Source organism: Thermobia domestica, chromosome 2 (genome assembly GCF_964235325.1).
Source record: "Thermobia domestica chromosome 2, izTheDome1.hap1.1, whole genome shotgun sequence".
Classification (NCBI taxonomy): domain Eukaryota; kingdom Metazoa; phylum Arthropoda; class Insecta; order Zygentoma; family Lepismatidae; genus Thermobia; species Thermobia domestica.
This window is the reverse complement of record NC_137455.1, coordinates 281,751,665-281,775,811: the sequence shown is the minus strand read 5'-3', so window position 1 is coordinate 281,775,811 and position 24,147 is coordinate 281,751,665. Positions and strand designations below refer to the sequence as shown.

The 24,147-nt window shown below is 37.0% G+C and overlaps 1 protein-coding gene across 1 annotated transcript in view; it reads right to left on the bottom strand.

The window, feature by feature from the left end:
- Positions 1-841: 841 nt before the first annotated feature.
- LOC145678531 (zinc finger protein 830) overlaps positions 842-24,147 on the bottom strand; it is a 65,380-nt gene continuing 42,074 nt past the window's right edge. Inside the window, exons 4-6 of the mRNA XM_081748779.1 lie at positions 22,447-22,577; positions 12,206-12,375; positions 842-1,707 (exon numbers count right to left, since the gene is read on the bottom strand). Of these exons, the coding sequence (XP_081604905.1) occupies positions 1,563-1,707; positions 12,206-12,375; positions 22,447-22,577 (446 nt within the window). The 3' untranslated portion in view covers positions 842-1,562. The remainder of the gene's footprint in view (positions 1,708-12,205; positions 12,376-22,446; positions 22,578-24,147) is intronic.

The following is a 24,147-nucleotide window of genomic DNA, read 5'->3' as shown; positions in this document are numbered from 1 at the left end:
GGTATCTCTCACACTGATTACCAAATCTTCTGGTATTTCGATCATTTCTTTGCAAGAAAGAACTTCCATGACGACCGGGCTTGAGTGTAATTAACAGCTTCCCATTGCAGACTCCAGACTTCTTTCGTCATGAAACTTAATCGCTGGTTGAGCTATGGCAAAAATGAGTAGCTTCAGCCTAACATTACTTACTAACCTTGTATTGCAGTTTTCATTGCCTACATGTCAGGAAAACATATCAGTCCCATCAACACCGTTTCCTATTCTAATTCCACATCACTTCTGCAACTCCAGTTGTATGAGCCAAAACACAAAGAACAATGCGTTGATATGCGCAAACCTCCCACCTGATAGATTTATAGGAAACTTTCCAGGGATATATATTCACAACACATATGAAGCACCACTTCGCGTCTCTTAATATCAGTTCGAGAATTTTAGAGAAACAGTCCTAGAACTTTTATATTTGTTTGAATCGTACTCAAGATGTTGTCTTGCTGATTTTGTTTGATTTTTAATCACAGTATGGCAAGATTTCCAATATTTTACTTTTTGAAAAGCATATACAAATATATATATATATATATATATATATATATATATATATATATATATATATATATATATATATATATATATATTTCGCCTGTACCATCAACGTTTACTGCATTTTTCGAACCATAAAAACGCTAAGACCATAATATCAATATACTGTAGGCGTTTATGTATTTCAAAAGATTGATATGTTCTGCAGATAAACAGTGTATCAAATGGCTTCTCAAAACAACAGGTAGAAGGAAATGCTTGTGTGTTACATAATATTTAAAGAATTAAACATTAATTAAAATATTTATATTGTATCATCTTTAATGTAAATTTTGAATACTCAAAAAGATAACGAAGTTCCACAATGTGTTAAATATCTACAACGAATGTTTTACATAAATACTTACGTAAAATATTCTATATTAGCAATTTTTATATTTTAAAAAAGAATGTTCACCACTGCGAAGGAATATCACGAACACACTGTTCCTCCCTGATTCAAAATTAGTATCATAAAGATGAGATGATGATTTTGCAAGAAACTGTTAACTTAATACTAATGCTTCTCCAAAACAGCACCTGCTATGAAGAATAGATATAAATTGCAAAGGCAGCCACTTAAGCCCAACCACAAAAATGAGAGTAACTTATCAATTATAATGATGTCTGTTGAACTTCATTCACTGAATAGTTTTAGCAGGACAAAATAAATTTCTCCTTCACGTAAGAAAAGAGTGAAGGAGAAGTTATATAGGCAGAACAGCATATAGAAATCCAGAAACGAATATTTTTACACAGAAATAGTACAAAATAACAAATGAAAATATAACTTATTCCCTGATTGTATCGTACATCTGTCTTCCAAAATGTAATATTGATTCTGAAGTATCCATTCACTTAACACTGTAAACACACAAAAAAAGGTCTCTTCTAATCAATAATTACAAAAATATATAAAATATATTTACAAAGTCTTCTGTTATATACACGACAAGCTGTGTGCAAATTAATTGCATTTATTTCCATGATTTTTTGGCTCGCCAGTCCAAATACTCCTCAAACTCTGCTTCATCAGCACTAGATGAACTATCTTCCTCCTCTCCACTGGCTTTCGTTGTTACTGCTATCACCTCCTCTTTCTTCTTCTCCAGGCTTATTACCCTACAAGTAAACAAAGTATATGGATTTTTAAAAATAAAAAAAAAATATATGTATGCACAGAGTTTCAAAAGAATAACAATACATTTTATCTGTTATACTTCTTTTATGAGGAGGGAAATATACATCAATCTATGACTTTCAATCCCATTTGATAAAGTGTTTTAGCAGAAGTGTTTACTTAAAACTGTACTTAATAGTACAAGTGTACTTTTTATTGTGTGATTATGTTTTCTCTATTTTCTGGTATACGTATCTGGTATAGCATGGTTAGGACAAAAAAAAAAAAAAAATCCAAGAATCGAAAGTGGGAATGGAAACCAAATTACTCGCCAGAAAATATTGGAAATATAATCAAATCACAACACTAAAAAGTAAACCATGACCATTTTCTCTAAATTGCCTTCTCAGACAGGGAGAGGCAAAAATAGAAAGAAAGAACGTGAGCGCCATGATGGAATGCAATGTAATATGACGACGTCATAGTATTATCAAGCTATAGATCGATGTATACTCACTTCACTTCCTATTCCTACCATTTCTTCCTTTCTTGTGCCGCCTATCTCATTCTCTTTAGATTCCTTCTTTTTTGCCTTCCCTCTTCTTCTATTCTTTTCATTCAGGCTGTGTTTGCTTTGCATCCTTCACTTCATTCTACTAATCTTGCTGTGTTATTCGTAGTGGTATCATTTCTTTATTCATCCTCCTATGTAATACATTATACCATTCTAGCTGTCTTCCTCCTACTATCTTTTTATTGACTCTTGCTCAAGTCCTTGTCTCACTTCTCTTATCGTTAAGTTTGCTACATTTCTCAAAACTTTTATTTGTGCAGCTGTTATTTTGTTATCCATTTCTGCTCTAACTTAGTTCCATGCAGTTAAGGAGGCAAGTACATGGTGTATAAAATTATACTTTTGTTTGTGTATCGATTTCTTATTTCCTAAAGCTGTTTTATCTATTTGTTAGTACACTTATGTTACATGTTGTACTCTCTGTTTAATTTCTTCATGTATTTATCCTTTACTATTAAATATTACTTCCAAATAATTAAACTCATTTACGTATTCTATTCTATTCCTTTCACATATAACTTAACTGTTGGTTCCTTCCAATTTCCAGTAATTTACCTTCCTTAGGATTTATTTCCATTCCTCTATATTTTAAACTGTAAGTCCTTTGGTCTATTAGTTTCTCCAACTTCGTCATATCATTTGCTGTTAATGCTACACTGTCTCCAGAAGTCAATTTCTTATATATCACGGATGCAGATTACACTGTCTTACTTTAATTTTCAGCTGTCTACATTTACTATTGTCATTTTATTGTAACATCCATTACTACTGCAAATAAAAATAGACTCAAGGCTACCATCCTGTTTTCAATCCATTTTCTATTTAAATTATTCAGTTTGTTTTCATGTATTCTAACATTTCCCACTACAATTTTACACACACTATTTACTACTCTTATTAACTTCTCAGTTACTTTCTTTTTACTTAATGATTTTTACATTTATCTTCTTTTCGCATTATCAAACACAAAAATTAAATCTAGGAAACATATACAGAATTCCCATTCATATCACTACTTCTTTCAACACCGTATGTATACAGATGGTTGTTAAAATAATGGAATTGCCTAAGATGTGTGAGGCGATAACACTGAAGATATGTATGCAGTGCGTGGCCGTTGTTAGTAAGGTTTTAGTGATCATGATCATTTGTAGTTCATTAGGCGGGATAGGACTGAAGCGTGTATTGAAGCGGGGAAACGGTGGTGATAAAATAAGAGATCTCTGAATTTCAAAGAGGTCAAATTGTAGGTGTGCAGCTGTTGGCGCAAGTGTATCTAAGATGGCAGCATGTTAGATATATCTCGAGGAACGGTGTTCCAGGTGATGTCCTAAAGGATCCACGGCAAAATAACATCAGCGAAATAGCCTATTATAACAATCCGATGTAAGTTGTATAACTTGAACATCCGTGATCAGGTTCCAATTTCCAAATAGCTGATAACCGCGGAAGACGCTTCAGCGAAAAGAAAGTGGTGTCGAGAACATGCTAAGTGGGTTGCTGATAATTAGAAGTGAGTTTTGGTCTGATGAGTCACCCATTTCCAACAGCCCATGTTTACATATGAAGAACGCCCAAAGAATATGCTCTGAACTATCTCCCACGTATCGTAAAATATGGCGGCTTCTTTGTAGACCGCAATTTCCTCATGTTCCTTAGGTCCTATGATTAAGTTTACAGGACGCATTACACTCATGAATATGTGGACTATAAATGACCTTGTGTATTCTATGTTCCACATGTTTCAGTCAATGATTATATTTTCCAATGCGCAAATTCACACTGCTGAAATTCTTGAGACGTGGTTTCATGAACATCAGGATGAACTACATACCTCCACTAGTCCACTCAATCCCTAGATCTCAACATTAATGAACACCTGTGGACACATCTGGAGCTCAGATTTCGAAGCAGATATCCTTCTCCATCCTAGCTGACAGAATTAAGTGCCACACTGAATGAAGAATGAAAATACTCCTCTGGAATTCATTATTTATATGCCTCCATTCCACGATGAATTAGAGGTGTACTACAGACTAACTGTGGTCCCACGCCGTATTAATCAGGTAAATTACATTTTCTTCAGGTGTTTTCATTATCTTGATAACCATCTGTGTCCTTGCCCACACGCACATTATCCTTGCTCAATTTTTCATTGTGTGTGTTCTTAATTGCTTGTCCAGTATCTTAGTACAGCTAACAGCTTTCTGATCACAAATATATTACTCAGTAATTCTCACATGACATGGTATTTTCTTTTCAATATATTAGAACCAAGACTAGGGTCAAACACTCCTTTCTTTCTTCTCCTTAGAAGCAATGGTCGAACGATGACGTCACATGGCGGCAGCTCAAGGGACACAAATACACAAGAAAATGAGAAACATGTGCTGGTTGTAAAGAACAATTTGAGTTAGTTTATTCTCTGAGTGTGTTGTGAGCAGTGGCGTAACTAACAGGGAGCAGAGCAAAAAGAGGTCCATTTAAGTTTCGAAGACTAACTTTATGATGTTAGAATGTTACAATTATGCGATGTCTAAAAATGTTATATTGCAACTATATCTCATCTTTTGCCTCTGAAGACTGCAACACCCGATCTATTACTCAGCAAACTAAAAGCCAACGAAAAACATACAATGACAAATAAAAACATTATGACACTCCAGAGGCTGCTCATGAGGGAAATCACAAGGTAAAAATTAAAGTTCTCTTGCTTCAAACTAAAAGAATAAAACTTTAGTGTACTAATTGTTGTATACAACAATTTATACGTCAGAGAACCTTTATTTCTTTAGTTTCACAGTATAAAACTTTATTTTTCACTAGTAAGGCTTCTCTCACAAACCGCCTGTGGACCACTCTTTACTTTTTGAATGAGAACTTTGGGCTGAAGTGAGAGCCATGAGGCACAGAACAACCGCTCGGCAAACGGTGACAGGGATCTCACTCGATTAGTCAGTATGGTGCTTATGCGTTGAATGAGGAAGGACGGCGATTGTATCAGAGTTTAATAGGGTGGCCAAACAGCTGGGAGCGGCATTTCGGAAACAGAGCGCCTTGTCGGATTTTCGCAATGTACCGTGCTTAGTGTTTTCCAAAAGGTGAGAAAAGACGGTAAAATCAGCATCAAACTAAACCACAAGAATCGGGAAGGCTACATTTCATTAAAAATGTCGGACGTCATAGACTCTCGAGGTTTGTGCAACAGGATAGAGCGAAAACCGTGGCATAAGTAATAACGGACTTTCGCAGTGGACAAAGCATGAGTGTGTCTGAGCACACAGTTCACAGTACATCGCTAGATATGGGCCACATCTGATATCCCACACATCTACTAGTGCTAACCATATGGCATAATCCTCAACGACTGGAATACACACATGCCAATCGTCAATGGACCACAGAGCAATGGCACAACACTGAATGGTTCGATGAATCACGAAATTACCTTCATGATGATGCCCGGGTGAGAATTCGTCGTCTTATAGGGTAACAGTTGCTCAAGGAATCTAGAGTAGGATGACGACTAGCCAGTGGTGGCTCCACTATGATTTGGGGAACTTTCACATTTTCATCCATGAGCCCGGTAGTACGTGTGGAGAGTTCCACGACGGATCCTTGCTATAAGCAGGTCAATGCTGACCATCCACATGCATTCACGTCGGACACATTTCCAGGTGGGAATTGCATCTTTCAACAGGACAACGCTCCATGTCAGAAGGTCAATGTTGTAGTGCAGTAGTTCGAGGAGCACAATGGTGAATTTCAATTTTTGCAATGGTACACAAACTCACCCAATCTTAACCTAATTGAACACCTTTTGGGTGTCATTGAACGTAAGATCCAAATTTATCGACTCCCTCCACGGAATATACAGTAGCTAAGTAACTTGTGTGTGCAGATGTAGTGCACCATGCCTCCAGCCACATACCAAGGTCTCATTGTTTCCACGCCAAACCGCGTTGTTACTGTCCTGAGAACCCATAGGTGGATTGGTATATAAACAATGTTGTTCACAAAATCAGGCTCAACAAAAGGAAACGAAAAAGTTACTCAAGTAATCATACAATGAGGTCTACGTATCAGTAGCATAGCATTGAGGGAGAGAGTAAATTCCTTCGTTTATCTATCTCGCACAAAACTATTCATTTTTTTCAATATAGTTCTTTAACCTTAGGTTTATTTTTTTTCTAAATATCTGTGTGTGCATATGCTACTGAGTCTTGCCTGGTCTCAGGGGCGCAGAGCACACTGAACGTTCTTGTCCAGGTGAGGTTTCCGTACCTGCAAACCTAGAAAGTATCTTCATTTTTATGTTATTAGGGAGAGCATTTTGGGTGAATGAAAAGTACACAGTTTTCGAGGAGGAAATGTGCGAGTATAAAGGAAACATTCATTCACAGCAAAGGCAGTGTGTGAGGCTTTAATGCGAGTGCCTTTGATTTCTAAAACGAATCTAATTTGAAATTTAGTTTCAGAGAAAATTTTGGGTTAGTGTTGGATTGGAAACAACACAGCCTAAAAGGACACATTCAGATATGAGAGCAGAACGGTGAGTATATGTAATAGAAACTGCAACTGACTCGGATTTGCCAATAAATGAGTACTACTTACGGATTTAGTTCGATCCATTCCAGTTCGTTGTAGTCTGTATTAACACTCACACTAACACTTCACTAATACACAGTTCTTGAAGGTTGGTCAGTGACACTTGTCTTAGTCCGAAAACTGAGGTGGGAAAGTCTCTAGTCCATTAAACATCTAAATTGCTTGGAGATCAACTCTGGGCGACGACCAATTAGGAATCTGGACTCCAGCATCGTAGACTGCAAGGCAACTATCTCTTCCTTCTTTTTCCGTACGGGCGATGTTTTCGGCAATTTTCCCTCTTTTGGGAGGACAACGAGGGTGTCTCCTAAGGTTCTGAAGTACCCTAAAAGTCTATGACAGTCCTTTTCTCATTTTGGGTATTTTCTTCTTCATATTCGTATATGCTTTAGTAACAAAGTAAGACAAATCGGAGTATCTCGCACACAGAGATGTTGCGCGGTTGATTTTTCGTGGCAAAAGGATTAGTGTTACAAGTTGTTGCTTCTATTTGTAACTTCCCTTGGCGTTGTTCGAAGGATCTGGCGTTCCTATCTCAGCAAATCAATTGCTTGTGATGAGAACGTTCTCTTCAATGTGTTTCCCTCTTATGTCTGCAGTTTCATTGTATGTTTTTTTTTTTTTCTATCTTCTGCTTTATCTGCTTGTTTGCTTCCGGCTAATGTTGAACGATTGAAAACTAATTGCATGAGACACGAAAAGTAAACGTTTCTATGCAATGGAAAATTAAATTTAGAATAATCGCGTTTCTTGATTATTTCCTTTTTACTCTTTTCTGATTTATTTTGTTTTCCTTTTAGAAATTACAAATTAGATCTGTTTTACGATATAGTAATCTCATTCAAATTTCTTATACGAACTACCTTCTTAGATATTAGTTAATTTCTCATTTATTTGTATGACAGAATATGAATAGAACTGTTTAAATAAAATAGCTGACGATGGATAACGATGCCCATCCTCCAGCATTTGGTATCCACTAGTTTACTAATGACGAAACTAAATATGGTGAAATAAATAAAGGTTGTTAACTTACAAAATTCAAAATAAGAAATATTATTTAATTTTCTCCATTTTTTTTTTTTTTTTTTTTCATTTCATCTGAAATTTTTATACTATTATATCTTCTCCTCCCACAGAAATGTCAAAGATTAAGAGAACAAAATCTATGCACTTTGTAGTCATGGGAAACATCTTCCGCAAAAATTGTATATTAGAGATCTTTACCAGAGACTGCGATGCGGACCTCCCAGCTGTCTTGTAGCCACTCAATGTGATGAATATGTTGAAAGTTGCGTGACAGAGTATGGCCCCAACCTTTGTACAGTAATTTTGCATTAGAACTAATATGTTCTTTTTATATTAGTTCGGTCGGAAAGAGACTAATTTCTAATGTAGTATGTATTTTGTGATTTTTAAAAAAATGCCGTTTTGTACAGTAGATCCCTTGGACCCTCTTGAACATTTTGAGAAATGGAGGCACCCCTCCAAACCTGCAGGGGGTAGGGAACTAGAGCGGTCCTTAAATTGTCACTTATTTCGTTTATTTTCTCGATTCTAGGTTGTTATTTCAGAGATTTATGTTTCAATTCACTCAATAGCTATAAATGAAGTGTGCCGAGACAGCTACTTAAATCTTGGAACTCTAGAGTGTAACTAAGGCTTTCTCATGGGGCAGGGTACTAAAGATGTGTACCGGGAGAGGGTTATACACAGTATGTCGGAAAAATAATGGAACTTTTTAAATTACACGAATCGAATTAGGTATGTTGCCAACTGTACTTGTTTCTGTTCAAAATACATCCCTTCCGCATCAATACAACGCTGGATACGTTCAACCAACGTTAGCATGGAGCTTTTAATGTCCTTTTTCGGAATCGCTTCAATGACCATCGTCACGGCAGACTGGACGTGTGAAACGTCATAAAATGTTCTTTTCATCGCCAATTTTAATTTTGAGAATAGGAAGTCACACGGCGATAAATCAGGCGAATACGGAGAGTGCGGAAGCACACGGATTTTTTTTTCGAAAAAATCACGAATTGCGACGGTTCTGTGACATAGTGCATTATCGTGCAATAAAGACCAATTGTCTGGCGCTCGATACTCGGGCCTTGCGCAAGCGATTCGCTTCCACAAACGCTCCATAACACCCAGATAATATTCACCATTAACAGTCTGACCCTGTGGAACGAATTCCCCAAGTAATCGTGAAAACATACCGATATCTTTGGAATCGTAAAAACAAATCAACGTTGTCTTCTCACGTGACTTTTGAAAACGCAATTTTTTTCGCTTTCGGAGAACCTGAGGAATTCCATGTAGCATTTTGGCATTTTGTTTGCGGGTCGTACTTGAAGCACGAAGTCTCATCGCGAGTTACAATATATTCAGGAATGTTCCGTTCCGTTTGCCTGTTTTAATTAGGTCCTTGCAATGTTCAACGCGAAGAAGTTTTTGGTCGTCGTTAAGATGTGCTGAACAAATCGAGCACAGACATTCCGTTTCTTTAAATTCTTTGTCAAAATTTCGTAAATCATGTCTTCTGTCGTATTTAATTCCTCCGTCATCCATCTCACAGTCGCACTCGGAAGGTGGGCGATCACTTCACGTACTTGTTTCACCAACTCATCACGATTTTTGTTTATCGGTCTACCTGGCTTTGGATCGTCTTCCAAGGACTCACGATCGTCCCGGAATCACGTACACCATTCGAACACGCGTGTACAAGATCAGATAAGCCACCACTCACCACCATCATACACTTGTTTCATCATTTCCAATGCTTCTGTAAATGTTTTACCTAGCTTGGAACAAAATTTAATATTGGCTCTTTGCTTCATTGTGTTTTTGTGACGAGGTGACACCAGATACACTCACTTTCCTTGCTATAACTTGACACACTGTTAATCGGTTCTCATGATTGTGGATTCGTTCTGTTGAGCAGATATCCAGCTTTAAGATGATCTGTTGCTTCAATAGATGGAGATAGCGGTTATTTATAAAGAAAAAAGTTCCGTTATTTTTCCTTACATTCTTAGGTTCCGTTGAGACGGATCTACAACTACGCAATCTCCATTATACGTAACCTTGACAGATCAAATAGATGAAGGAGTTCGTGCTGGCGCTAACTTACTATGACACACACACGTTCCCCGTAAAAGTGAAAAGCAGAGCATGACTCCCTTAGATGATATTCTGTATCACAATATATATGACAAGGTTCTACAACAGCGTGTGCGTGGGTTTCATCAGGGTTCTCCCGTTTCCTCCCACTTTCTTCACTCCGCCGTTTCACTCATTTCTCATCCTCACCGTCACCTTTAGCCTAGCCGGCATAACCGTGGGACGTAAAACTCAAAAATTTCATTTCAGTTTTCATTTCAAGATTCTACAACAGAGTTAGGTAAACTGAGGGGGATTTAGATGGTGGAGAAAATAATTCGGTGAAGACGGAACAGGTGGAAGACACAACTTTAGCCGATTAATATTGTTTATGAAAGAAGAACAAGAGAACACAAGAGACTATTGTAGTGAAAACTCAGAGATTGGTGTAATGTTCAAAATGTCAAACACTTGCAAACTGTATGAGAGGCCAATACAGTTTTCGCAAACATGCGGACATACTTCTTATTTATAGACGATTCAACAGTAATGGAAGCAGCTGGACGATTGTATCATGACATGAATCCCAACAGTGCACAGCACATCATACATTTGATGCCATATATCTTCGACAGAAGGACACGTGAACATTTGAAGTGGCAACTCTAAGCGAGGGCAATCACGTGTAGCACAAACACCTGCAATCAAGGAAAGCGTCCTCTAAGATGTTCGTAAGGATTGTGAACCACGCGAAGCATTTTGTTATTGGTTTTAGCAGCAGGTCATCAACGATGAGCAATTTGTATCATCCGTGATTTTCAGCGATGAAACAACCTTCGATCGCGATGACATCACCAATTTCCTTATCACACATGCATGTGTGCAAGGCCACAACACCAACATCAAAAACTTCACATTAACGAGTGAGCAGGTATAATAAGTAACACTTTACTTAGGTCTTAAGTAAAACCGCAACAACTGTTTCGAGAAGGACTGGTAATGCGGCTTTTGTGACTAACGCATGGTGGGGTTCATAAGCGCTTTATCAGATCTGTTTTCCAGCATTTGGATCGGACTACTGTAGCAGATAAATAGATCAGGGTAGTCCTCCCCCATGGACCACACAGTTGCCAGACTTGCTTCAACTTGCTTATTTAAGTGTTAGTTTATCTGCAAGAACAGCATTGCCAGCACTAATATTTGGCGCGCGTGCAGCAATTCGACCACAGTCTAGAATCTTCGAACGCGTTTGCGACATCACATGAAGGACACTTCGAATATTTACAATGATCCCTGTAGGTCAGGTGGTTTTTTGTTTTTTTCTTTTTCAGTACACCATTGGAGTTTCTGTTGTGCTTCTTTTGAGCCTGCCTCAATCTTTCTTACACCATAGTGTTTCAGTGCATACGCTTCGATGGGCCACGTCTCTTGCCAATTCCCACTCCTGTCATTGAACTCCGTAACGATATTACTCGCGTGTGCTATCGTATCTCGATTCAAAGTTACATGTATGGTTGACTAATCCGGCTATACTTTTATCGCGACATGCTAGTATTGTATTGCTCCTGTGGTGTATACTGACTTTTACGGGGTGATAATAACCTGTGTTTCCGTAATATGACCGATCCCTCTTTCTGAGTCCGCGTAATTCTGCGCTGCCTCCGGAAATTTCTCTTCGCGCGTCAGTTGGGGGCTCCCTTCCTGCGTTGTTGCTATCACATCATACGATATATCGTCCTTTATTATCCTTTTCTCTCTGGTAACATTAGGAATATTTTTATTGAGGATTCTCTATCTGTCTGTGGAAATCCCCGTTGCTGGTGACCGCTCCAGTCTCCCATCTGTACGTCACTGCGTTTGTCGGATGCGACTTCCTCTTTAATCTTTTGGCCGACAGTGATATTTTCCGGGTTCATGAACTAGTTGCCAATATATCAGCTTCTTCGTCGCTTCTTTTAAAGTTCCCCTAACATGAAAACAGTGCCGTTTTCGACTGATACTCGTTAGACAAATTTTACTTAATTTAAGGTCTAATATCATCTTCTCCAATTTGTCAGTGTATTTTCTTACCATGCATCCTGTATGAACATGTGGCAATTTTTTTTAAAAAAATGAACACTATAAAGAAAATATTACTACTTATAAATCATCCAGATAAATAAAATTAAAAAAAACAGACATAATAATCAGAATTTTAAATACTACAGTGGTACCTAGTCCAGTTTCTCATTTGTTCATCTATTTCGTCAATTTGTCGTTCGGCTGTTGCCTCTTCTTGGTCTTCCTCGATGATCTGTGCGGATACTGTCGTCTCCTCTTTTATAGCTCGTTGGAACTTTTCCCATTCTTCTTCCACTGGGTCCTTATATTCAACATTGCGAGCCTACAAGAGAAAGCAAGTTAGAATTACTGAGAATGTTTCATAGTCAATCTTGGTGTTACAATTAAAAATCCACAGGTTTTTCAAAGTTTAAGTTCGAGTAACGCGCTTGAAATTTCTCTAAAAACTTTCCCATATTCGCATGACATAAATTATTTCCAAGGCTAACTACGTACATATCTATGTATTACAGTTGTTAGATATTCCAAGAAAACGACGAATCTTACGAAAGCACTGGTTAAGTTACATAATACTAACATACGAAAATGCATAAATGGTTGCATATGTTTAGAGGTAGCTTCGCTCCATTGGCTTTCTGTGATTCAATCGTTATCAGATTTATTTTTTATAAAATTTTCTACCAATCGTCTTCACAGACATGCAAAATTTGGTCGAGTTCCGTCATGTGGTTCAAAAGAAGTGTTGTATTTCTCGGAAATAATGGGAAGACGCTTATCATATTAAAATGAACTTTAAAATTTGTAACTAACACGAAAGGGTCCCACAAGTTGTCGCTAAAATCTGATTGCCACATAGCACATCTGATAGAGTATCATGAGAAATGAAAATAAGCAAAATTTAAGGTGCTATGGACAAGAAGGGTAGGGACTAGGGGGCTTCAAAATTTGAATATCCAAAGAATTATATCATGGAATTATGTACGTTTAAAGTAAATATCTTGAAAACCGGTAAAGCAATCAAAACAAAAGTTGCACAATATAATAAGAGCAAAATGCTCTATAGAAAACCAAAAACAGTGTTGCCATAGGTGAAGCAGTATTGCCAACTCAGCATAAAAATATTTTATTATTAATAACACCATATACAAATGTGTACAGATTTAAAATGCACTATTTTCACTAAACATACCAGTGAAGTGTAGTGGTGCAGTGTTGCACACTACTGGAGCTACGTGTGCTGAAAATGTACAATGGAGAAGTCTGATATGTGGCAACATATGGTAATAAAGGAATCTGGGTCTCATACTATGAATTTAGTTCAAACGCATAATACAGATAGCATAACATAGCAACATGTCAGTAGTGTCACAAAATATTGATGCATTTGAAGAACGAAATTGAGTGATGCCATTTTTACGTCCTGTGTCAGCTCCGAAGCTATATAGGAGTGCAAAGTGCGATACGAATCACTATGAAAGAGAAATATAAGAATGAAATGTAAGGTGAAAAGTACAACAAAAACATGTCCTAGGCGGGATTGGATCCCGCGATGCCTAATATGTCGGTTGTCTAGCCTTCTAGCCGCTATCCGGTCCGAGTAAAAACGAAATGAGGTAGTAATAAAATAATTATATCTTCAATGTGAATATGGTAATATTACAGTGTACAAACATAATCATATGGTATGTAGGAGAGGATGTAAAAGAATATATCAGTTAACACGAAAGACACAAACCAAGAGAGTACTCTTCCAAATATTGATAAGATAAACTGGAGAACAAGTTTACAGAATTAGAAAACACGTGTTTCTTTCCTCGCGAGTTGTCTGCTTATTCATCGGGGCTACAGAAATTGCAAAATCCTCACTCTTTTCTAATGCATTCCTTTATTACTCTGTGTTCCCATATATCAGACTTCTCCATTGTACACTTTCAGCACATATAGCTTCAACAGTGTGCAACACTGTACCACTATACTTCACTGTTATGTTTAGTGATAATAGTGCATTTTAAATTTGTGCACACTTGTATATGGTGCTATTGATAATAAAATATTTTTTATGCTGAGTTGGCAACATCGCTTCACCTATAGCAACACTGTTTGTGGTTTTCGATAGGACATTTCGTTCTCATTATATTGTGCAACTCTTGTTTTGATTGCTTTACTGGTTTTCAAGATATTTACTTTAAACGTACATAATTCCATGATATAATTTTTTGGCTATTCAAATTTTGAAGCCCCCCCTAGCTCCTACCCTTCTGGTCCATAGCACCTTAAATTTTGCTCATTTTCATTTCTCGCGATGCTGTATCAGATGTGCTATGTGGCAATCACATTTTAGCGACAACTTGTGGGACCTTCCCGTGTAAGATGATTTTTCAAACTTCGTTGTAAATCTTATTCAAAAAACGAGTAGGTAAGTACAGAAAACTGCAATCTTAAGTCATTTTGAATATACCATACTTTTTATGATCTTTATAGTTCGAAATTACGTACGTATTATACGCAATCTTATCAATATTAAGATACAGTGTTGAAAACAGCTAATAAGACATTGCTGTTACAGCACCACCAAACTCTATCATAGCACAACAAAACTCTATCATAGCACTACAAAACTCTGCACACAGCAATAACAGATAACTTCAAAAATCAACCCTCATTACGTCTAGCCTCATGTACAAACTCCTATAATCTTTATACACCAACCAACTGTTTTTCTTAGATTGCAGACAATATTCTGTCGCTATCCATACTGATACTAGCTGTCAATTAACACATCAACTTAATTCCTTTTGTATATCCTAACAAAAAGTACAATTTTTTACTATGACACATGGTCCAAAATAAAGACAGCTTTTGTAGAAACTGACAAATAGATACACTTCAGCTCTTTTATAAATGATGTGATCAATTATCAAATCATCTATGGCATCTATAGTAAAGTTGTAAGAAAAAGTTACCAGCGATGCCTAACCTAATTACACAACAAAAGCTATTGATGTCATTAATCAGACAGAATTACTTTAGCACGAAGCACAGGCATATTATCAAGAAGATCCGTATTTGGAATAATTGAGCTTTTTTTCTTTTTTTTAAAAAAAAAAAGTCAGTCAGCAAGTAGAAAAGCTACTACCACAACATACCACTAACGTAATAGCTCGTGAAAGATCCCGCAAAAGAGACCTATGTTACCTTCAAACAATTATTTAATCATTTTACGCAGTTTGACTATTCAGGTATATAAACTAACGAATAAAGAATGTAGTGATACAGAGATTTACACTTATTTCTCTTGATACGTCCTTCTAAGTTTAAACAAATAGACAAAACAATGTGGAATTTTGTACTATGGGAATTTGTTTTGCATATTCGTCAATACCACCAGTGTTGCCAACCCAACATAAGGTTAGTTTTTCAAATGACACTACGTAAGATTATTACATTTTCAAGTTTACAATTTACAATTTACAATACCACACTTATTATCCAGTGCTGCAAACTAAGAATCCCACAATATCAGAAACATCGAAAAACAACCAACCAAACTTTAGAGGCTCGCACAACAATAATTACGAATGTGAGATGAACAGAGCAACCTACATCCAATGAAATGAAATAAAATCTTTAAGTTTTACGTCTCACGATTATGCCAGCTAGGCTAAAGGAGACGATGATGATGAGAAATGAATGAAATTGTGGAATGAATAAAGTGGGAAGAAACGGGAGAACCCCGAGAAAACCCACGCACACGGTGTTTGTTCACCACTAACCTCATTTGGCGCGAGCTGGGATCGAACCTAGGACCCCATGCACCAGACGTACGTACATTCAAAGTACCTCTGTGTCGAATACTAGGATCATGATATGGTATATTTCAAATAACTAGAAACAAAGTTTCAAGGGATTCTAAAGTTAACCTTCTGTAAACGGATTTATCTCTAAAAAGTGCATAGATAAGTATAACATCCAATTACATAAATACACAATTCCCAATAAAAATAAATATCATAATGTTGTTTATACAAAATTTGATATCTCAACCAGTTCCAGACATATGAAAAACGTGGATTTAGATTCCTATATTGCTCAAAATAATGTAGTTCTGGAAAATTATTATTAAAATGTTCCTTTCGTCTGTTTCTATAATATGACAGGAATAGTTTTTGGTAATTGTAATTACAAGTTCTCGCAAATTTCACGATTTTAAGTAGTGTTACAAATTTTACTAATAATGTTCATCATCTCCGAAACGGGTTGAGATATGGAATTGCTGTAAACGGTATTATGATTTTTACCTCCATCTCTGTGACTATATGTTGTACTTATCTAAGCGCTCTTTTGAAATAAAATCTTTTGAAGAACGTCCAATTTCCAATCAGTTGTAATTTTACTTCTACTTGCTACAAAATGCCATATCACGGCCATACTTCTGATGTACACTGACACGTTCGTCTCACTTGCGTTATTACTGTTGAAGAGACCTAGAACATTTCGATATTTACGGGTGTTTGTGATACTGTAGTGTCCTTATTTTATAATACTAAATAATAAATAATAAATAATAAATAATAAATAATTTATAATACTAAATAATAATACTAAATAATACAAGTTTTCGTTTAATATTTAGATATGGAATGTGTAACACCATGACCTACCGCATTTAAAAAATATCACTTTATTCTGGGTTGGAAACACTGTTAACTGAGTGGTACTGCGGAGTATATCAAACAATGTCACCCTGTCAATATTTGCAAGTTACATTGATTTTTATCAATTAGTTAAAAGGTTACAATGGTGTTACGAAAATATCAATATCAATATCAATCAATCAATCAATCAATCAATCAATATCTCTCTCTCTCTCTCTCTCTCTCTCTCTCTCTCTCTCTCTCTCGGAGTGGGAGTGTACGTGAAATTTTCAAATGGGAATATAGGTCGAGTGATCCCTCGTTCGAAAGAGCTTGGAAAATTGAACAATTTTTGAACGAAACAATTTTAGATATTGGGCACCGTTTTCAAGATTGCCCCCCAAAATTGTCCTGTGTCAGATAAAATTACCAGTAGGCCTACTTATAAATCAGAAACGTCTGAGTAGAATAAAATGAAACAAAAAATGAAAAAGAAAAACGCCATAGGCAACGTGGAATGGTGTTGTCGCGGTGTCCCCAGGGCCCCCGTCATGGGGCCCCGGGACTAACTTGAAAATTTCAAATGGGAATATAGGTCGATTGATATCTTGTTTGATAGATCGTGGAAAACCAAATAGCTTAGTACAAAATTTGTTTTGAAACAGGCTTGCCCGATATTGGCTTCTAACACTTATTTTGACTCACCCTTTTACTGATTTATTTGTTCATAGTTATTAATTACAAAAATTTCAATTTCTTTGTCTTTACGTATATTTCATCTTAGATTTAAGCAAGATAAGAGTAACAAGCATAATTATAAAAAATTTTTAAATTTTATTTGCCAATTATATATTTGGTGAGAGATTCAGAAATTGTTCATAACCCACACCTAATTAATTCTACGTAATACCTTTAATTAAAACCTAAAACTGATACCATACTTTTTTTTTTTTTTTTGCCTCATCCCATCACCCCACCCTATCCTAAGCCATCAAACCATCGCCTTGGCCAGTGAGCATACTAGAGATCGAATCCAGATGCCTCAAAGATGCCATCCAGACGCCTAAGAGGTCATCAGATGTCATCCAGTCGCCACAACATGCCAGTCTCATCCAAAGCAGTACCATTCAAGTACCAGTATACCAGATGACAGTAAGAAGAAGATGCCTCATTAAGAAGAAGATGCCTCATTAAGAAGAAGATGCCTCATTAAGAAGACGATGCCTCATTTACAAGACGATGCTATCCCTACAGCAGCCAGTTCCCAGGAGTTTCAGCACAAGAAGATGTCACCTATCTTCACTTGGCCTCTTCGCTTCCAGAATTGGCCACTCCTATTGGCAACAAGCAGATGCCTGTACAGCCCTGATCTGTTTGTTTCAAAAACAGACATCCGCAGACAGTTCCAGCCCAAAGGTCCAGTATCTAAGAGAAGCTGACGCTCCACCGGATGCAGTTCCGCAGCAGCCTGTTACGTTCCACATCTCTGGAGATATCACTAAGCAGCAGTACACTTCCAGCTCCACCCCAGAGGTTTTCCAGAAGAGCAGCCGACGTACAGCTCACACATAGCTCCAGCATCACCATCCGTTGTTTAGAGCAGCTGACGTAGCAATTCTTCATATACGCCGTGGTGGTTTGACCATTCCCCGTACCAGATTTGGCTTTTGGGAATGTTACATCCAGTCGTCTACATGGCTTTGCCCAGCCTGTTCTGCACACCAAGGACCAACAGCTGTTTCATTCCGCATCCTCAGGCTATCTCCGGCTTCCAGACTTTGCAATATTCAAGCACTTTCTCCAGACAACAGTAGCGAACTCCAGACGATGCTTCATCTTCCTCGCGGCAGTCTTTCCATACAATCCAACTCATGATGTTCCGGCAGTCAAGGGCTCTACTTCAACTCTCAACTCCTGCATGGTACCAGAGATGCCTCATGACGTCATCCAAAGCAGTACTCTTCAAGACTGGCCATCCTCGAAGACTCGCTGTCAATGGATGTCTATAACACCGTTGGATCAGTCGACGCCCCTGCCAGGTTGTTCTTTCAGCGTATTTTATGGGCACGCGCACCCATTAAAACATACGCTGCAAGAGTTCCTGCCGACGATTCTTCAATCCCTTTCAGATGCTACATCTTCATCTTCGTCATCCATCATGAACATCACTCCAAGACGTCTACCACTTCAACTACAGCCGCATACGAATCTTCATCTTATGGATTAACAGCGTTTAAATCTTCTGCATCTTGCTTTATATAGTACACGCCCAACTTTATTAAGTCATATACTAGTATTTTAACAAAAACATAATGCATTGCTCACTAATTTTCACTTCCCTTTGACATTCAACTTTACATGCATATTTTCATTTGTATGTACTTTTCTTATTATTATTTTACTTATATATTTTCAGCACTAATTTGATTGCTAATACTCAAATACTTGGTTGCTAGATTTTATTATATATGTATTCTGTAACAGTTCAAAAAAATGCACCCATTTGTACACTTTATGTACTCTTACAGAAGTAAGTCCTAGGCATTTGCATTTGTTTGCATTACAGTTTATTTTTCACAGCCATTTTTCAGTTACTTTTATGATTTAATACTTGCTTCGTTCTTTGTATTTGAGTATAATTAAAATTTGTAAAAGCTGTTCTTTTCAGAGTCATGTCCTTAAGACAATGACTAAGAACAAGCTTCAGGCAAGTAGGACTGTGTGTTGTTTAATAAAATTTCATTTGAGTAAAATTAAAACTTTAAGTCTTATATTTAAAAAAAAAATAAATAAATAAATAAATAAAAGTATAAAGGCAATAGCAATATTTTTAAAGAATGTCAAAAAATTTCATCAGCCTTGAAAGATATTGTAAACAACTTCTGGCGAAAGGGAAAGTGTTCTGCAAAACGGTATAAAAAGCCTCTCCTTCAACAAGTTAAGATTTGGACACCTGAACTTGGATAGGCTTATTGAAGTACTACAAGAATGGCAGCACACTCTCCTGGCCATGTAAGTTGTCCTTTCCTTACCTTTCTGATCTTGTTATGATGACTTTGGTTATTCCCAGATTGTGGGTAGGTTTTCCACAGACAGGTTAAGATACTTCACTACTACTTCCAAGCATTAGATTCATTAATTTTTAATATCATTTAAAATTGTTATGGCTCTTATAAATGTGTTACGTTTATTGTTTAAATGTCGTAGTTAATTTTCTGCATAACCATAAAGCAGAATGTATTATTGTTTGTTGTTGTAAATTGTCATACAATAAAATTAGGTTAGCTAACAATCAATTAATCCCTTCATTTTCATTTGAATAACTAAGTATTATATTATTTAAAAAAAAAAAAAAAAAAAAAAACAGTTTTATTTAAGAATATTTATGAAGGTACATATATAGCAGCTGAGAAGTCTCCATGCTCCATGGTCTTCCGCTAACCTCTTTGTCTTCACGTATTATCTTTCTGTTTTTATATCGTCCATTACTTGCAGCCTCCTTCGCCCTCCCCCCTCTCTTTCCTGCTACCATACACTTTAGCACGTCCCTCATGATACAGATTCTTCTCAGGCAATGTCCCAAATAGTTTCTCTTCCTCTTCTCAATAATACCTAAAAGTGTTCTTTTCTCCCCCACCATTTCTAACACCCTCTCATTCGTCTTCCGCTCAACCCAACTAATTCTTTCCATTTTTTTCCACACCCACATTTCGAAGGCTTTCAGTCGTTTTTCATCACTTTTATCATGTTTCATGTTTCACAAGTACCAGCGAAACGAACGCTTCATTAGTACTTAAAGGAGTATCCCTATACCTCAACTTCCTTTTTACAGTTCGTTTTGCCGATAACGGAGGCGGTAAAACATGGATATTTAGATAGAGCACGTACTAGTTCCTGTGTAATTCCTGAAACCGCTTGGGATAGGTCCTATAGTTCTAAGGCAGGGCGTTTCGAAACGTGATTTTTCGAATTTTCGACGGTTCATAACTCTGAAAGGAGACATTTTTCGACCCACGTTTATTAGAACATTTTACTTTCATTTCATATAAGGAATCACCTCCGACAGTTTTTCGGTGAAGTTACCTACAATTCTGTGTATGTATATATTCATTTATTTCCTTTTAGCTTAGCAATTTGAAAAACAAATTTAAATTTTCATAGCAATTTATAATTTTTTGTATAGCGTTTTCGGCATCAATAAAAATGTATATTATTTTGTTTTATTGCTTTACGTGGACAAAAAATATGAAATGAAAATGAAATCTTTGAGTTTTACGTCCCACGTAGGCTAAAGGAGACGGTGATGATGAGTAATGAATGAAATGGTGGAATGAAGAAAGTGGGAGGAAACGGGAGAACCCCGAGAAAACCCACGCACACGGTGTTTGTCCACCACAAAGTTCACTTGGCGGGGGCTGGGATCGAACCCGGGACCCCAAGCACCAGAGGTGAACGCTCTCCCACTGAGCCACCGCGGCTCCTGGACAAGAAATAATAAAAATAAAAATGTTTATATATAATAAAAACTCATGTGATAATGAAAAGCAAAATAGAGGAAAGGTAATGACTTCCTTTCTAAGTACTAACTTTGTCTTCCCTAAATTGCCTAAGATGTATCTGGTTTGCATGTGTTTACATGAAACTGTTTATTAAGTGCTGAATCCATAACAGCATCAAGAAATGAGAATTGGTATTACTCAGTCCACGAACTGAACTATATTTTTATGATAAAACCACAATTAATTTTACAGGCGTTACTTTCCTAACTCACATTGTAGCCAAATGTTGCCCGAATTAAATTTGATTTCCAGTTTTTTAGAAGTTTTAAACCGAATACTACTTTCCTCTAGCAATATCAGTGAAAAAGAAGAGAACGTAGTAAAAGAGTATTTCTGGGGCCAATGCTATGATATAAATACACAGATGTGTCAATTATGAACTCCTTACTCCAGAATTTGAAGCAACAGAAAGAGAGTACTACTATACTTCCGTGTTTTCCCTAGTTATCTAATTTCCGAAAGTACAGTGAGATCCTGTATTTCAAAAGCCTACTAAGGTTCTTTATTTCCATATGCTATAAAGTGTCGAAGTGTATATGGCTCTCTTGCTGTCAATTGTGCTGGACTAAACACCGGTTTCCAGCAGCATGGTGTTTAGTCAATAGTGAATTGGTATATATTATCGAGAACCAAAGAGGCACTTTAAAGGGGAATGTCGGGTTTTCGAGGAGAAATTAAACACAACTATGTGAGTTTAAAGGAGAACACTCCTACAATGTATTATGCTGTTTTCTTGTAAAATAATTCAACTGCGATGCGATACCGCTTAAATATATATTATATATATATATATAGGATCCCAGATATATTATTAATTTGTTAAAAGCCCTTTATTACCATATTATATTTGAATGCTTGTATGACTTCAATTCACTGGTAAGGAACAAATGGCTTTTAAAGCCCTCTATGCTCGTCTAGTGGTTAGGACTTGTGCTGTTGGTGGACCTGGTCCCAGGTTCGATTCCCGGTGGAAGAGCAGAAAAAAATAATTTCATGATCATTCATTTCCATTGATCATCTATCTTCTTTAGCTTAAAAAAAGTGAACGTTAAAAAAATACTTCTATCAACTAATAATACATGTGGAAATCAACGATGATTTAGAAGAAAAATTACTGAATCAATACAAGGCAACGTATTTTCCTTTACTTTTACTGATCGATAGCATAATAAGGGAAAAGAAATCTAACCGATACCAAACCTTAGCATCCAACTTTGGATCATCGAAGAAGCCTTCAGGAAGAATTTCTGCACCAGAGTCTTTCTTTTTGTCTTCTGTGTCAGGATCTGTCCTTTCAGGTATTCGTCCATTCACTGGGGTCACAGGTACTACTGTAATATTAAAAAATTAACGCTAAGCAATATTTTTACAGTATATACACTGGTGGAAACACATTCAACAACCCAAATGCATCGTTCGATTCGAACGAAATTCACACCACAGAAAGTATGTCTGTACAGAGCACGCTGATTTTAGTTTCAAGATTCAAGGACACCAGCTACCGTAGAGAGCAAGCTTGATTCTAGTGCTTTGTAGAGGTCATGCTGCTATTAGTTCAAAGAGAGTAGTAAAACACAGAGTATGGTTGTATGTGTGAATCCATTGTATGTTGATCACAATCTGTGTTTGCAATATCAGAACGACGGTAGCGAACACTTATTACATAATTTATAATTTTGAGGAAGTATAGTGGTTCTGCGGGAGATCAGATCGTTATCCTCAGAACCGCATACTTGGATCAAGTAAAAGTGGTGAACACAAGAGGCAGGTCTCCGAAGTTCTCCTGTGGCATAAAAGATCTTTCGAAGGTAGCAACCGCCAGCCCAATCAGCGCCACCGTGGCTGCATGTAAGCGCACGAACGTCAAAAGATTGTTGGAGGCAAGTCTACGTTCCAAAGTTCCTCTTGCGGAAATACCAAGTCCTTTTGCGAAGGTATTCTACACAGATTGGGACTCAGGATTACGCTTTCCTGTCACTGTGAAGCAATTAGAACCCCAGAACATAAGGTTTTCTTCTACCAAGATATATCCAACCCAAGACGAGTTCCTTAGAGCAGAATTACAAAATATCAATAGCTGGTAAACAAGAAGATGATGATGGTAGGTGGTAGTGTTCTCAACAGGGTGCTCGTGGAACATCCCAAATATATTTTACAAGGTGTTTAAAACGTACAATACACTTATCCCTCGCTTTGTCGGACAAAAAGGAGGCAATTACGGTTCGATGTTGCTAAGTGTCTGTAAGTTCTGACCTTAAATCTGTAGTGGCTAATATTCACAGTTACATTACGAAAGAAAAATAATACAGTACTGTACTCTTAATGAAGCATACTTCCCAATCTGATAGTGTAAGACACGTGTACACTGTAAATCTACACTATAATACAGTAAATTCAACATGTTAGTTTAAAAATTAGGACTTTCAGACTGGATTGGCCTTCTGGTTTTGTTCGTTGTTTCTGATATCCGTTAAATGAGGGTCCGTAAAACATGAGGAATGAGGTACTTACTTTAATAATACATGTAATCACACCAAGCGGTTACACAAGCAGATGTTCGTGTAGAAAAGCGGTCGAATAGATGCTAATTTCTGTATGGACTATGATATCTAACTCTCGATGTAGATCATGGTGTAGCTAGGCGATGAATGTTGCCAGAGCCGGACTGGCGGTCAGGTGTTTTACTATTTCTCTCATATGATCGATGGAACCCAGGTCTGAAGACCTAACATGTCACAGTAGAAGGCGTATACCGAGTTTGAGTTGCCCGGTAGTATGCAGATGGTCATTATTCTCTGGAACATAGGAGGTTCAGATAAGGTCGAGTACTAAGTAACGAGTGTAAAACACGCTCGTCATACTCTCCTGAATGAAGGCCAGACGTCAATGGATAATTTGTAG